The 16,858-nt window shown below is 38.0% G+C and overlaps 1 protein-coding gene across 5 annotated transcripts in view; it reads left to right on the top strand.

Annotated features, from left to right (window-relative positions):
* ZNF37A (zinc finger protein 37A) overlaps positions 2,988-16,858 on the top strand; it is a 101,760-nt gene continuing 87,889 nt past the window's right edge. For 3 of the 5 annotated variants that reach the window (XM_021072371.1, XM_013983244.2, XM_021072372.1), the window contains exons 1-2: positions 3,000-3,247; positions 5,163-5,220. In XM_021072371.1, coding sequence (XP_020928030.1) covers positions 5,206-5,220 — 15 coding nt within the window. In that variant the 5' untranslated portion in view covers positions 3,000-3,247; positions 5,163-5,205. Of the gene's footprint in view, positions 3,248-5,162; positions 5,221-8,513; positions 8,569-16,858 lie in introns of all 5 variants that reach the window. The other 2 variants (XM_013983245.2, XM_005670986.3) reach the window with 2 other exon arrangements.

The raw sequence follows: 16,858 nt of genomic DNA, 5'->3' as shown, positions 1-16,858 counted from the left end.
CCTCTTTCCCTTTCTCTCTTTCAGGATCTGCACCATATGGAGTTCTGGGCCAGGGATCAGATCCGAGCTGCAGTTGTGACCTATGCTGAAGCTGTGGCAACGCTGGATCCTTAACCCACTGTACTGGTCTGGGATTGAATATGTGTCCCAGAGCTCCAGAGATGATTCCTATCCCATTACAGCACAAGAGGAATGCCGGGGCCAGCTCAGCAGGATGGGGCTGAAGAATGGGTGCTGTGGAACTTAAGGAAAAAAAGTTAACATAAAACAAGACACAGAGACATTTATCTTAAGTAAAGGTGGGAGCCGGGGACTCAAGGTCTCAGGGACCAAGAGCCCTGCCTCAAGAAACCACACTGCTTTTATTGTGAGATCAAGTGAGGAGTGGCTATGGGTGGATGATACAGGGTTTGTTTACTATTATATAAGTTCTTTTACTATTTAAAAAGCCACTTAGGTGGTAAAGGGTTAAGCTCTTACTCTGACCTCTAGGCACATAACAGTTCTTAAGCTTAAGTCATTTACCAGTACTGTGACTGTTTTTCAAAGCAGGAAGATGGGATAAAGTAAGACAAGAAGATGGGATAAAGTAAAGAAGGACAAGATGGAGTTTTCAAGGAAACCTGACTTGCGACAGAGGAACTCTTCAATTTAGTTTTAGTTTGCAAAGTCACAGTGCTTTCAATAGTTCAACCCCTCTTTGTGATTAATTGTGAGTTCAGACTTGTGAGTGTCAGACACATTAATGTGTCATGAGATTATCAAATTCAATAATTTCAATTTTTGCAGTGGTTACTATTATCTGCTTTTATTTGTGTACATTTAAACCAATATGCAAGTATAAACTTTGTGAAATATTTTATGAAAAGTGGACATCTATTAAAAAAGGAAAAACTCCCTTTGAGGGTCTTTGTACATAAAACTGGTAGTAAGTCAGATATAAAACCAGCATAGGAGTTCCCGTCGTGGCGCAGTGGTTAACGAATCCGACTAGGAACCATGAGGTTGCGGGTTCGGTCCCTGCCCCTTGCTCAGTGGGTTAACGATCCAGCGTTGCCGTGAGCTGTGGTGTAGGTCGCAGACGCGGCTCGGATCCCGCGTTGCTGTGGCTCTGGCGTAGGCCTGTGGCTACAGCTCCGATTCAACCCCTAGCCTGGGAACCTCCATATGCCGCGGGAGCGGCCCAAGAAATAGCAACAACAACAAAACAACAAAAAAAAAAAATAAAAAAATAAAACCAGCATATACTAACAGGTAAGCATGAGACATCATTTCCTCAACCAGTAGTATAGAAAGAGATAAAAAACATTTTTGAGTAATGGGAATTACTCAAAAAGGCCTCAAATTGATATATAGTGATTACAGTAGAAGTTGTAAATACCTCCACACATTATCATCAATCTTTCAGCTCAAATGACTGAACATAGTGATGCCAAAAGTATTTTCTGATTCCAGAGTTGCAATTAAGATTTCAAGTGCTAGGATGAAGTCTACTGCAGCAACAATAAAAATAATAGCTTCACTTATGACAACAGAGATTACCAGTGTTCTAAATGCTTCATCTTTTTGTTTCAGTATACCCATGGATGCGAACAGTTACAATGCAGAAGATATATTATTTCCCCCTTGCTTCTACACTGCTTCTGATGGAGATACTACCCAGCATTTGGTGGATGTTTGCCTCAAGGGGCAGACACGTTTATTCCAAGCTGAAACAAAGCATAAATGATTCTGTGGAAGATTTTGACTGTCCTGCCCATATTCTGCATAATACTTTCTGTTCAAATAGCTTCTAATGTCATTTCTGTTGATGTTGAAGTAATTGTCATGAATTTTTTCTCTTCAACGTTTATACTGTTTGAATTGAGTGATTAAAGGATATTTGTTGGCATTCAGTGTCTTTAATTGTCTTGCATTCAGAAACTCTTTGGCTCTTTTTTTTTTTTAACAAACAGCTGGGAGAGTTCTCAGTTTATGTAAAGCACTGAAATAATAGTTTAGTTTTTAAGAATTTTAAGAAAAGGCCTCAAATTCTTTACATTTTAAATATTCCATTGAGTGAAGCAAGTTTGCTTATTTCTTATTCATAGTTTTCAATATCTCTTTAGCCAAGGGATTATGGAAATTGAAAGAACAAATGTGTTACTGAAAGATTCCATTGTTTAATGGAACTTGGTGAGATCTGTGTCAGACTTTCTTAAAAAGGAAAAACATTACTTATGAATAGGAAAATAAATTTTGACTTGTGGATAATCATTATTGTATTTGCCATGGCTGTATTTTGGAATGAGTTCCATCTCCTGAATAGTTTCTTTTACGTGGATATTACTAACTGTTCTTCTAGCACGGGAACAAGTGAAATTATGTGTAGTGTTAAAAAGGAAAGGGAAAATTCAACACAAAAGTTTTCCTTTTGTCAGTGGACATATTAAAAAAATCATTATCCCAGAGCTCCAACGTAATCCTGAAGCATGGAAAGGACAATTTATGCCATGAATGATGGTATGTCTTTTCAACAAATCAAACTTGAAGAGCAATTCCCAGAGTTGTTATGCCATTATATCTGCTCATAATGCTAAAGTTGAGTATGTTTTCTCATTAATCAATGTCCCAATGAACAAAGAACAGAATGAGAAGTGACTCCTATAGCAGATATGCTACAATGAAATGGATCAATATAAAAGAACGATGTCTGGAAGAAATTCTATAACTGGATTCTGCAAAACAAGGAACTATAATTAATGAAAGAGACGTAATTTACATTCTTATAATTTAAGATGAGTAACAAATAAAAGTATGTCTCATGACCTGTACTTTACTTGCTAAACCTGGCATGTCTCCCCACTAGGCCCCCAAACACAGGTCCTTTTCGAACTGAGGTGGCTCTCGGGTGGGATGCGCTATCTGGCACAGGACGGGGCTGTCTCGTTGAGCCTTGTGCGCATGTGCGCTGCCCCTCCCCCTCCCCCACTTGCTCTTTTGTTCCCGTTCTACGGCGGGCATCGCGAGGAGGTGGTTCCGGAACCTCTGGAGTCTCCTGGTCCTGGCGCAGCCCGGGAGGGCTGGACAGGGTGAACCGGGTTTCTGTGAGAGGGGCAAGTGAAGGAGGAAACGGCTTTGTCCCCTCACCTCGCTCTGAATCCGGCTCCGTTTTTGTGTACCTGATGAGCATCTGCACATCCAGCGCTCATTAGCAAGTGAAGCTTAATTTTCTCACATCCAAGGTGCTGCGTGGTCTGAGGCCTCGGTAAGACCGCGCGGAAATTGGCTTTCGGGCGCTCAGTAGATAGGCACTTTTTTTTCCCTGTGAGAACCTTGTTCTTTTCCTCTCAGGATCTCTCTTAATCTTCCCAACCACCTGTGGTTAATGTCGCGTCCCCTTTTTAACAGTGAGATGGGCTCAGAGAGGTGATAGAAATGCAAAGTGGCGAACGGGCCGAGGGCAGGAGCAAGGGTAGTTCCCATACCTCGTTCCTGCCCAGCCTAAAATCTGAACCTGAGTCAGTCACAGCAGTTAGCAGCTTCAGGACCTCAAGGAAATCATATTGAATTGAATACAGCATTGCATTTGGGGGATTACTTCCTAAAGAACCTGCGAGTCTGGCGCTTTAATGCAGGTATCCAGGTCCTTCTGACCCCCTCTAGCTTTGCTTGTGCCCTCCGTTTGCTTTTACAGGAAGTTCTGCTTGTGCTTCAACGTGACAGTAAGATCCAGGAGCTTTAGACCCTGGATGAATATTCTAACTGTAAGCTGGTTTAGGTCCAACTTTCCTGCAACAAAGCAGCTTTTGTTAGGGACGGTAGGGGATTCCAGGAGCAGAATTCCTGAGACCTCTGCAGAGATCCAGAGACCAGGAGGAAAGAGCAAAGACTCTTATTGCTCAGCCAGAAGCAATGTGTGTCCTTCTGCCAGAACCACTGTCAAATCCAAACTGTCACAGACTGGGTAATGGTGGAAGTTTTGGGCTAACTTCAGGAGAGATGTAAGCTGTGGTTGGGATAGGAGGGCAAGACAAAAGCAACAGAAGATACTGTTCTTGGGGAGTTGTGAAGACATCATGTGGAAGGAGGTGCTGATCAGCCACAGGGGAGGGAATTACCCTCTTTCCTTCATTCTTTATCTCACTCTTTCTGGATTCTGAGCTGCTACTGCACTACAGCTCAGAATCTAGAACATTACCACTAGAGATATGCTGATGCCTCCTCTATCCTGATCTTACAGAATCAGAGATGGTACTGCAAGGCAGGTCTTTAAGACTTGGACTTAAGACAGGTCTAATTCTGATTTACTTGAAAGATGGAGTTGGGATGGGGTGGATAGGAAGTGGGTCTAAAACTGTTAAGCGGTTACAGTCATACATTTTGTTATGGCAGAATCAAGAGCAGATATGGAGTTTCTTGATGGTCCAGGCAGGTCTTTTCCTTTTTGACAACAAATAAGTCAAAACTAATTTTGTTTTTTAATTAAAAAATACTTTTGAGAACCTAAGACCAAGTAAGGAGCAAACTTTTTTCCTTCCAAAAAAGACCAGCCCTTAAAACACCTTATCTCTTTTTTTAGAACCTTGTGGAGTACTCTCTGGTTCGTAATGAAATTACACATTTTTGTTCTGAGTATTTTTGCATCAGCATCATGTTTTATTTTTTTGTTTGTTTTTGTTTTTGTCTTTTTAGAGCGGCACCTGAGGCATATGGAGGTTCCCAGGCCAGGGGTCAGATTGGAGCTACAGCTGCTGGCCAATGCCACAGCCACAGCCACTGAATGAGGCTAAGGATTGAACCTGTGTCCTCATGGATACTAATCAGATTCCTTTCTGCTGAGCCACGACGGGAACTCCCAGCATCAGTTTTAAGGAAATCATTATGTACCATTCCTTGGCTTTTCCTAATTGGTTTAATTAATGTGTTGTTTACATTTTTCTCTGTTAGAGCATACCTTGTTAATAAATTAGCAGAAAACCAGTGTTTTTACATTTGAAAACTAGCACATCCGAGACTACATAATCATTCCAAAGTCATGCATGGACATGGAGTGCTCCTTCCCTCACTGGTATCCTTTCTGCCTCTTCTCAGGGTGTCTCCCATTCTGAGGTATTTTGCTGGCTGCTGTGTGGAGCTTGTTAGGCAGGTGACATCTCTCATGGTCTTTTCTTCTTTCTTAGCTGTACTCTCATAGTTTCTGCACTCTTCCAAGACCAGCAGAAAATGATCACATCCCAGGTGAGTTGTTTAATTTATGCACAGTTTTGCATTAACAGTGTTTTGAGATTTATAAAATGTCTATACATTCGTATGAAATAGTAGAAATAACTATGTTAACATCAGGGAAAATAAAGAGCAGGAGTCAGCAAGTTGCAGTCCATGGGCCAGATGCAGTATGCTGCCTGCTTTTTTTTTTTTTTTTTTTTTTTTTTTATGGATCACAAACTAAGAATTTTTAGAAGATTGAGAAACAAGGAGTAATATCCTGTGATGTGAAAATTGTATGAAATTCAGATCTCAGTGTCTGTAATGTTTTATTGACACATAGCCATGCCCATTCATTTATGGCTGTGGCTGATTTCTCATTACAAGGCTAGAGCTGTGGTGGTGACAGAAAACTGTGTGGTTCACAAGCCTAAAATATTTACTACTTGGCTATTTACAGAAAATGTTTGCTAATCTCTGATACGGAGTAGCTGATCAATGGTAGGGCAAAGATGCCATGTAGGTTAAATGCAGATCTTGTGATCAATACTGAGTTGTGAAACTGGGACATAAAAAAGTTTTTTGATAGGCTTCATTAGGTGATATTGTGAACCTTCCAATGACAGGAATAAAGTGAATGATTCTTGTCCAATCCAAGGGAAGTTAAGAGATGTCAAAAGAAAATATGGGATAAACAATTCAAATGAATTGAGCCAGTATTAGGACTCATGGTTGTTCAAAAAAGGGACAAGTCTGGGTAGACCACGGCAACCTAGGGTAGTTAGTAAGATGAATCAGGCTTTGTGACTGGGCAGAATCTAAATCCTTGTAGAGTCTGTCAAGGGATTTCCCCTGCCTTACTTTTTTTTATGGCCACTCCCGTGGCATGTGGAGGTTCCTAGGCCAGAGATTGAGGTTCAGCTAAAACCGCTTCAACACCGGGGGATTCCACTTTTTAAATTGTGGTAAAATACACATAAACATGAAATTCACATTTCAACTATTTGAAAGTGTAGAATTTAGTGGCATTTTGTATATTCACGATGTTGTATAACCATAACCCTCACCCACTTCCAGAATATTTATGTATTTTCATCACACCAAAAGGAGGCCCCATATCCTTAATAAACAGTACCATACCTTAATAAACAGTTACGCCCCATTCCCCTCAGCCCCTGGCAATGGCTAATCTGTTTCCTGTTTATGGATTTGGCTGTTCTGAATAGCTTATATAAATGGAGTCATGTAGCCTTTTGTGTGTAGTTTCTTCCCTTATCATGTTTTCAAGACTCATTACTTCATCCCTTTTATGTCTGAATAAATATTCCATTGTATGTATATACTGCCTTTTGTTTATCCATCAATTGATGGGCATTTGGAGGTGATTCCATGTTTGGTTATCAAGAATAGTGCCACTAGGAGCATTCATGTACAGGTTTTTGGTTGAAAACCTATTTTCAGTTCTTTCCTAGGAATGAATTGATGGATCATGTGATAAATCTGTGTTTAGCTTTTTTTTTTTTTTTTTTTTTGGCTTTGCCCTTGGTGTGAGAAAGTTCATGGGCCAGGGATTGAACCTGTGCCACAGCAGCGACAGTGCCAAATCCTTAACCTGCTGTACCACAGGAGAACTCCTGTTTAGCTTCTTTTGAAGTTCCAAACTCTGCTTCTCAGCAAGGTCCCTTGCACTTTCATATGAATTTTATGTTAGCTTTTCTGTTTTCGCACAAAAAGGCTGTTGAGATTTTGATAAGGATTGCATTGAATCGGTGATTTGGAGAATATTGCCATTTTAAGACTTAAGCCTTAGAATCCATGAACATGAGATGTTTTCCCACTCAGCAGTGATTTATGGTTTTCACTGTACAGATTTTCCATATCCTTGTTTAAATGTATTCTTAAGTATTTTATTCTTTTAGATGCTATTGTAAATGGAATTGTTTTCTTAATTTCCTTTTTAATTTGCTTATTGATAATATGTAGAAAAAGAACTGATTTTGGAGTATTGGTCTTGAATCCTGCAACTTTCCTGAATTTGTTCAGTAGTTCTAATACTTTCTTTATAGATTCTATAGGATTTTTTTTTTTCTTTTGTCTTTTTGCCATTTCTTGGGCTGCTCCCACGGTATATGGAGGTTCCCAGGCTAGGGGTCAAATTGGAGCTGTAGCCACCGGCCTATGCCAGAGCCACAGCAATGCAGGATCCGAGCCATGTCTGCAGCGTACACCACAGCTCACAGCAACGCTGGATCCTTAACCCACTGAGCAAGGCCAGGGATCGAGCCCGCAACTTCCTGGTTCCTAGGTGGATTCGTTAACCACTGAGCCACAATGGGAACTCCTAGGATTTTTAATATATGCAATCATATCATCTGCAAATAGAGATGGTTTAACTTCTTCCTCAGTTTGAATGCCTTTATTCATTTTGTCTACTTGCTCTGGTTGGAATTTCCAGTATAGTGTTGAATATGAGTGGCCAAAGCAGGCACCCCTTCCCCTTTTTAAACCGTCTTAATCTTTTTAAGTTTACAGTTCAGTAATGTTTTAAGTTTATCCACCCAGATGTGCAATCAACCTCCAAAACATTTTTAACTGGCATTGCGCAAAAACTCCTCATTCCCGTTTGTCCGCTAGCCAGTGGCAGCCTCCATTTTACTTTCTGTTTCTATGAGTTTGACTACTCTTGATACGTCATATAATTGAAATCATACACAACTTGTTTTTTTGTGACTGGCTTATTTTACTTAGCATAATGTCCTCAGGTTTGATCCATGTTGTAGTGTGTGTCAGAATTTCTGTTCTTTTTAAAGGTTGAATAATACTCCATTGTGTGTATATATCACATTTTGTTTGTTCATTCATCTGTTGATGGACGTTTGATTTGCTTCTGCATTTTGGCTACTGTGCATAGTACTTCTGTGAACATGGGTGTGCAAATATCTCTTTGAGACTCTGTTTTTAGTTCTTTTGGATAAATACTAATAAGTGGTATTTCTGGATCATATGGTAATTATATTTTCAATTTTTTGAGGAACTACCATACTGTTCTCCATAGCAGTTACACCATTTTATATTCCCACCCAGTGCATAAGGGTTCCAATTTCTATACCTCCTTACCAGCGCTTGTTATTTTCTTTTTTGATCATAACCAGCATAATTGGTATAAAGTAGTATCTGATTATGGTTTTGATTTCTATTTCCCTAATGATGAGTGATGTTGAGCATATTTCTATAAGTTTGCTGGCCATTTATGTATTTTCTTTGGAGAAATGTCTGTTCAAGTCCTTTGTCTATTAAAATAATTTTTTGTTGTTATTTAATCATAGGAGTTTTCCTCACAGAGCCCCCAGACAGATCAAAATACAGTTCTTTGAAAATAAGGTACATACAGGCATATCTTTGTTTTATTGCGTTTTGCAGATATTGTGTTTTTTATAAATTGAAGTTTGTGGCACTCCTGCATTGAGCAAGTCTGCACCATTTTTCCAACAAAATTTGCTCATTTCTTGGTAATTCTCACAATATTTCAAACTTTTTCATTGTTATATTTGTTATGGTGGTCCATCATCATTGACTCGATGTTACCATTCCAAAAATATTGTTATTTGCTGAAGTCTTAGATGATGGTTAGCATTTTATAGCAATAAAGTATTTTTAATTAAGGTACATATATTTTTAAAGATATAGCACTATTGCATACTTAATAGACTAGAGTATAGTGTAAACATAACTTTTATAGGCACTGGGAAACCAGAAAATTCATGTGACTCGCTCTAGTGCCATGGTCTGAAACTGAAACCCACAAGATCTACAAGGTATGTCTGTATTGACCACTCTGGCACCAGCAAGCCATACCATAAATGCTCTTGTTTTAAATTTTTTATTAGATTGCAGAGTTCTGAAAAATTGATTCTAGTTTAATTGTTGCTTTACTGGAGGGATGATGTTCTGGAGTTCCCTATTATGTTATTTCACCCCAAAATTCCAACATCAGTTTTTTTCCCCAGTTTTATTAAAATATGATTATTGCCAAAATATCAGCTGCCTCTGTACACCAGTACCAAATAGAAACACAGGGACAGAGATGAAGGAAACAGAAAATGTAGCTTTAATTGCCAGGCAAAGAGGAGAACATAGCAGGCTAGTGCCTTAAGGACTTACTATAGCTTTCTAACATGCTTTGAAATCAGGGAGCATGATGCCTCTCACTTTGTTCTTTCTCAGAATTGCTCTTTTTGGGGTCTTTTGTAGTTCCATATACATTTTAGGACTTTTTTTTCTACTTTTTTTTTATTTTTTTATTTTTTTAATTTTTTTTTGTCTTTTGTTGTTGTTGTTGCTGTTGTTGCTATTTCTTGGGCCGCTCCCGCGGCATATGGAGGTTCCCAGGTTAGGGGTCTAATCGGAGCTGTAGCCACCGGCCTATGCCAGAGCCACAGCAACGCGGGATCCGAGCCGCGTCTGCGACCTACACCACAGCTCACGGCAACGCCGGATCGTTAACCCACTGAGCAAGGGCAGGGACCGAACCCTCAACCTCATGGTTCCTAGTCGGATTCGTTAACCACTGCGCCACGATGGGAACTCCTTTTTTCTACTTTTGTAAAAAAATCTTGATAGGATAGGTATTTTATTGAGTCTGTAGATGGAGTTGGACATTTACCAGTATTAATTATTTCAATCAATGAACACAGGATTGGAATACCTTTACATTTATTTGTGTCTTGTTTGGTTACTTTCATCAATATCTTATAATTTTCAGTATGGAGATCTTTTACCTCCTTGGTTAAATTTATTCCTATGTATTTTATTGTTTTTGACTTTATTGCTAATGGTATTATTTTCTTATTTATTTTCATATAACTAATGTATAGAAACACAATTATTTTAGTATGTTTATTTCATATCTTGTAACGTCACTGAATTCATTGATTATTTCTAACAGTTTTTTTTGGAGTGTTTAGAATTTTCAGTATATAAAATCATATAATCTTTAAAAATGGGCAAAAGACCTGAATAGGTATTTTTCCAAAGAAGATATCAAAAGCAAGAGCCTACAATATGCTCTCTACAAGAGACTCACCTTAGGGCAAAGGACATACATAGATTGAAAGTGAGGGCATGGGAAAAGATATTTCATGTCAAAGGATGAGACAGGAAACCACGAGTTGCAATACTCATATCAGACAAAATAGACTTTCAAATAAAGGCCTTAAAGAAAAAGAAGGACACTATTTAAAATCATGTGATCTTTAAATCGAGATAGTTTACTTTTTCCTTCCAATTCTTTTTTTTGAGGTTTTGAAAATTGAGATATATTTAATGTATAATACTCTGTAAGTTATAGGTATACAGCATCATGATTCACAATTTTTAAAGGTTATAAAACTCTATTTATAGTTGTTATAAAATATTGGCTATTTTCCCTATCTGTACAATATATCCTTGTCACTTATTTACTTTATTCATAGTAGTTTATAGCTTTTAATATTCCCTACCCCTCTTATGCGCCTCCCCCTCCCTTCTCCCATGGTAAGGACTAGTTTGTTCTCTTATATGTGAGTCAGTTTTCTTTTTTGTTATATTCACTTGTTTGTTTTATTGTTTAGATTCCACGTATAAGTGATGTCTTACGGTATTTGTCTTATATGACTTATTTCACTTAACATAATACCCTCCAAGTTTATCCATGTTATTACACATGGCAAAATTTCATTATTTTTTATGGCTGGGTAGTATTCCATTGTGTATGTGTATCTGTCTATCTGTGTGTGTATATGTACACACACATATATTTACACACACCATATCTTCTTTATCCATTCATCTGTTGATGGAACTTAGGTTGCTTCCATATCTTGACTATTATGAGTAATGCTGCTATGAACATTGGGGTGCATTATCTTTTTGAATTGGTGTTCTCATTTTTTTTTCCAGATAATATACTCAGGAGTGGAATTTTTGGATTATATGGTAGTTCTGTTTTTACTTTTTGAGAACCCTTCATCTTATTTTCCACAGTGGCTGCCCCAGTTTACATTCCAACCAACAATGTGTGAGGGTTCCCTCTTCTCCATATCCTCGACATTATTTATTATTTGTAATCTTTTTGATAATAACCATTGTGAGATATCCCATTGTGGTTTTAATTTGCATTTATTTAATGATTAACAATGTTCAGCATCTTTTTGTACACCTATTGGCCATGTATGTGTCTTCTTTGGAAACATATCTATTCAGGACTTCTGCCTAGTTTTTAATGGGGTTGTTTGTTGTCTTTACTATTGAGTTGTATGAGGTATATAAATATTGTGGATATTAACTCCTTATTGGTCGTATCATTTGCAAATATTTTCTCCCATTTAGGGGTTATCTTTTTTTTTTTTTTGATGACTTCCTTTGCTGTGCAAAAGCTTTTAATAGATCCCATTTGTTTATTTTGTTTCCTTTACTTTAGGAGACACAACCAAATATATATATAGCTACAATTTATGTCAAAAAGTTTTCTCCCTGAATTCCTGTTGTGGCATAGCAGAAATGAATCTGACTAGTATCCATGAGAATGAGGGTTCAATCCCTGGCCTTGCTCAGTGGGTCAAGGATCCGGCATTGCCATGAGCTGTGGTGTAGGTGAATCTGGCATGGCTGTGGCTGTGGTGTAGGCCGGCAGCTGTAGCTCTGATTCAACCCCTAGCCTGGTAACTTCCATATGCCACACCTACAGCCCTAAAAAAAAAAAAAAAAAAAAAAAAAAAAAAGTTTTCTCCCTATGCTTTCTTCAAGGAGTTTTATGGTTCTGATATTATATTTAGATCTTTAATCTGTTTTGAGTTTATCTTATGTATGGTGTTAGTGAAGGTTTTAATTTCATTCTTTTCCATGTAGCTTTTCAGTTTTCCTGGCACCACATATTGATGATGTTGTCTTTTCTTCTTTGTATATTCTTGCCTCTTCTGTTGTAGATTAATTGGCCATAAGTGTGTGGATGTATGGATTTATTTCTGGTCTCTCTGTTCACTACCATTGATCTTTGTGTCTGTTTTTGTGCCAGTACAATACAGTTTTTATTATGCAGTGCAGTCTGAAGTAAGGGAATCTGATTCCTCCAGCTCCATTTTTCTTTTTCAGGGTTGCTTTGACTATTTAGGGTCTTTTGTGTTTCCATACAAATTTAAAAATTTTTTGTTCTAGTTCTTTGAAAAACACCATTGATAATTTGATAGAATTGTATTGAATCTATAGATTGCCTTGAGTAGTATGGTCATTTTAATAATATTAATTCTTCTAATCCATGAACATTGTATTTTTTTCCTTCTGTTTGTGTCACCTTCAATTTCTTTCTTATGAAGTATCTTATGACTTTCCAGGTAAAGGAGGTTTATTCCAGTAAACCTCCTTAGATAGGTTTATTTCTAGGTATCTTTTTGATTCTGTTGTAATGGGATTGTTTCCTTAATTTCTCTTTCTGATCTTTCATTGTTAGTGTATAGAAACGCAACCAATTTCTGAATATTAATTTTATATTCTGCAAATTACCAAATTCATTGATGAACTTTAGTAGTTTTCTAGGGGTGTCTTTAGGATTTTCTATGTATAGCATCAGGTCTTCTATGAAAAGTGATAGTTTTACTTCTTTCCCAGTTTGGATCCTTTTTATTTCTTTTTCTTTTCTAATTTCTGTGGCTAGGGCTTCCAATAGCATGTTGAATAAAAGTGGTATGAATGGGTATCCTAATCATAAAGGTAAGCTTTCAGATTTTCACTGTTGAATGTGATATTAACTGTGGGCTGTCATATATGGTCTTTATTATGTTGAGGTGTGTTTCCTCTTTGTTACTTTCTGGAGAGTTTTTTATTATAAATAGATAATGAATTTTGTTAGAAGCTTTTTGTGCACCTATCGAGATGATCATACAGTTTTTATTCTTCAGTTTGTTACTGTGGTATATCACACTGATTGATTTGCAGATATTGAAAAATCCTTGCATCCCTGGGATAAATCCCACTTGATCATGGCGTATGGTCTTTTTAATGTATTTTTGAATTCAGTTTGATAATTTTTTTTCAGGATTTTTGCATCTATGTTCATCAGTGATATTGCCTGTAATTTTCTTTTTTTTGTGGTATCTCTTTGTGGCTTTGGCATTAGGGTGATGCTGGCTTCATGGAATCATTTTGGAAGTGTTCCTTCTTTTGCCGTTTTTTGGAACAGTTTCAGAAATATAGGTGTTAACTCTTCTCTAAATATTTGATAAAGTTTACCTGTGAAGTCATCTTGTCTTGGACTTTTTTTGTTGGGAGGTTTTTCTTTTTTATTATTATTACTGATTCAGTTTCATTAATGGTAATTGGTCTTTTCATTTTTTTTGTTCATACTAGTACAGTCTTGGGAGATTGTTCTTTTTTTGAATTTGTCCATTTCTTTCAGATTGTTCGTTTTATTGGCATGTAGTTATTCATAGTAGTCTCTTACTACTAGTAGATTCTTTGTATTTCTGTGGCACCAGTTGAAACTTACTTTTCATTTATGATTTTATTGATTTGGTCCTTCTCTCTTTTTTTCTTGATTTGGCTAAAGGTTTATAAATTTTGTTTATCTTTTTAAAGAATGAGCTCATATTTTCATTGCTCTTTTTAATTGTTTTCTTTGCCTCTCTTTTATTTCTGCTTTGATCTTTATGATTTCTTTCCTTCTACTAACTTTGGGTTTAGTTCTTCTTTTTCTAGTTCTTTTATGTATAAGGTTAGGTTGTTGATTTGAGGTTTTTCTTGTTTCCTAGGGTAAGCTTGTATTGATACAAACTCCCCTCTTAGAACTGCTTTTTCTGTGTTCTATAGATTTTGAGACATTGTGTTTTCATCTTCATTTTCTCTAGGTCTTTTTTTTTTTTTTTTTTTTTGTCTTTTTGCTATTTCTTTGGGCCGCTCCCGTGGCATATGGAGGTTCCCAGGCTAGGGGTCGAATCAGAGCTGTAGCCACTGGCCTACGCCAGAGCCACAGCAACACGGGATCCAAGCTGCATCTGCAACCTACACCACAGCTCATGGCAACTCCGGATCGTTAACTCACTGAGCAAGGGCAGGGACCGAACCCGCAACCTCATGGTTCCTAGTCGGATTCGTTAACCACTGTGCCACGACGGGAACTCCTCTCTAGGTCTTTTTAAATTTCCTCTTTGATTTCTTTAGCAATCCATTGGTTGTTGAGTAGAATATTGTTTAGCCTTCACACGTTTCTGTGTTTTGTTTTGCAGTTTTTTTCTTGTAGTTGATTCCTAATCTCATAGAATTGTGGTCAGAAAAGATACTTGATATGATTTCAGTTTTCTTAAGTTTACCAAGGCTTTTGTGTGTGTGTGTGTCCTAGGATGTGATCTATCCTGGAGAATGTTCAATGTATACCTGAAAAGAATGTGTATTCTGCTGCTTTTGCATGGAATGTTCTTTATACATCTATGAGGTCTATTTGGTCTAATGTGTCATTTAAGGCCAGTATTTCCTTATTGATTTTCTGTCTGTGTCAACTGTCCATTGATGTAAGTGGAGTGTTAAAGTCTCTTACTATTGTGTTACTGTCAATTTATCCTTTCTATCTGTTAATATTTGCTTTATGTATTTAGGTACTCCCATATTGGGTGCATATATATTAACACGTGTAATTATTCTCTTCTTGTATTGATCCCTTTATCATTATATAATGCCCTTTGTCTTTTTAAAAGATTTTGTTCTAAATCTATTTTGTGTGATATGAGTATTGCTACCACTGATTTCCTGTTGTTTCTGTTTGCATGACTGTTCCATACCCTCACTTTCAGTCTGTATGTCTTTAGTTCTGAAGTGAGTTTCTTGTAAGCAGTATTTTTCTTGGTCTTGTTTTTTAATTTAATCAGTCACAACATGTCTTTTCATTGCAGCATTTAGGCCACTGACTTTTCAAGTAATTATTGAGAGTTATGTACTTATTGCCATTTTATTATTCTTATTACTAATGCTTCATAGTCTTTAGCAAATTGCTTTTATCTGTTTCATTAGTTTTTTTTTTCAGGGGTTTCCTCTTTCTCTTTCAATTGAGACAAATTCTCTCTTCTCATTTTGCTTAAACTTCTTTGTCTCTATGAAATAGGTGACAGTTACCGGTTGGAATTCTGAAGGGGAGTTCTTAATGTGGGAACTTCCCTATATAGTCTGTATGTTCCCATTGGCTTTAGTGGGAGAGCTAGATTTAATCTGAACACAAGTCCTGTCTTTCCTCAGGGTGGCTTGGCGGCTACTACTATCAGTAGTAGGTGTTACTGGAGACAGAACGACTAGGGCTGGATTCTGGTATAAGCTCAGGCTTCCCCTCTGTTCAGTGGCTGTCTCTGCCCTCTTAGGGATGGGAGTGAGTCTGGTGTTGCTAGACTAAAAACCTTGAGGGTCAGGTCCAAGCTGGCCCCATTCACTTTAAGTATGTGCTCTCACCCTTCCCTGCACTGACATCTTTACTCCAGAGGGGAGCATTCTAGAGCAAGGTCGGACACTCGGCTTGGGCAAGGTGGTCCTGCTGGGGCAGAGATCTGGACTGCTTCTGATGTGGTACCTGTGTAAGTGCTCTCAGTGCCTGCTCCCACTTTGCTCAGGTGCTGCCTCAAGTCTGAGCCTCCTTTTTCCCTCACAGCTGGGCTTTCCCCTCAGACTCTGCTTCCCTTGCTCTGGTGTGGAGCTATAGTTCAGGGCACATAGGGCCTGCTTACTACGTAAGTGCTATAGTGGCTGCCTTTGCTCTGCTCAGATGCCGTGTCGGAATTGAACCCCCCCTGTTTTACATAGCTGGACAGTATGTAACTGCATTGTGACACAAGTGGGGCTTGAGGCTTCTCTGGGATTAGACTTGGACGGCTGCTAGTGTAGTCACAGGAAACAAGTCAGCCATTTGTGCAGTTTACAATCTCTCTGCTCTGCCTTGATTGTGCAAGCAAGCATGTGCGTGCTCTTCAGTGGTGAAATTCAGGCTTCCTATAACCTTCCTGTTAATCTTCCTAGCCTTCAAACCAGCCAAGGGACTTGTCTTCCCTGTGTTTTGACCCCAGGGCTGGGACATTGAATATTTCACCCGACCACCTGCTCCCCAGGGAGGGTCTCTGCCTGTGTAATCTTCCTTTTCTTCTGGGTCCTCTCTCAGGGGCACAGGTCCCAACCTGATCACTTCTCATAACTTCCTACCTGATTCTGTTGGGTCTTTCTTACATCCTTGGTTGTATAGACTTCTTTCAGCCAGTCTTAAGTTAGTTTTAAGTGAAAATTGTTCTACAAATAGCTGTATTTTTAATGTATTTGTGGGGGGGGGTGAGTTCCATGCAGTCTGCTATCTTGATCTCCTTCCCTTGTCAAGTGTATAGTTTGCCCACTAAACTAAATACAGTCTTACTTATTTACAAAGTCCTGTAATGTACTTGAAGACATTCTCAAGTAACTAGGATATTCATATACAAAATTAGGGTGTTACAAAGTTGCAAAGCAATTTTAAAAGGTATTGTATTTTTGTATTCCTTTTCTAATATTTCATTGCTGGTATACAGAAATGCCACTGACTTCTGAATGTTAATCTTATAGCCTGCTACTTTGCTGAATTTATTAATCAGTTCAGGTAGTTTTGGGGTTGAGTCCTTAGGGTTTTCTATGTATAGTACCA

Source organism: Sus scrofa, chromosome 14 (genome assembly GCF_000003025.6).
Source record: "Sus scrofa isolate TJ Tabasco breed Duroc chromosome 14, Sscrofa11.1, whole genome shotgun sequence".
Lineage (NCBI taxonomy): Eukaryota > Metazoa > Chordata > Mammalia > Artiodactyla > Suidae > Sus > Sus scrofa.
The sequence above is the reverse complement of the archived record's forward strand: the minus strand, read 5'-3'. Positions and strand labels throughout refer to the sequence as shown.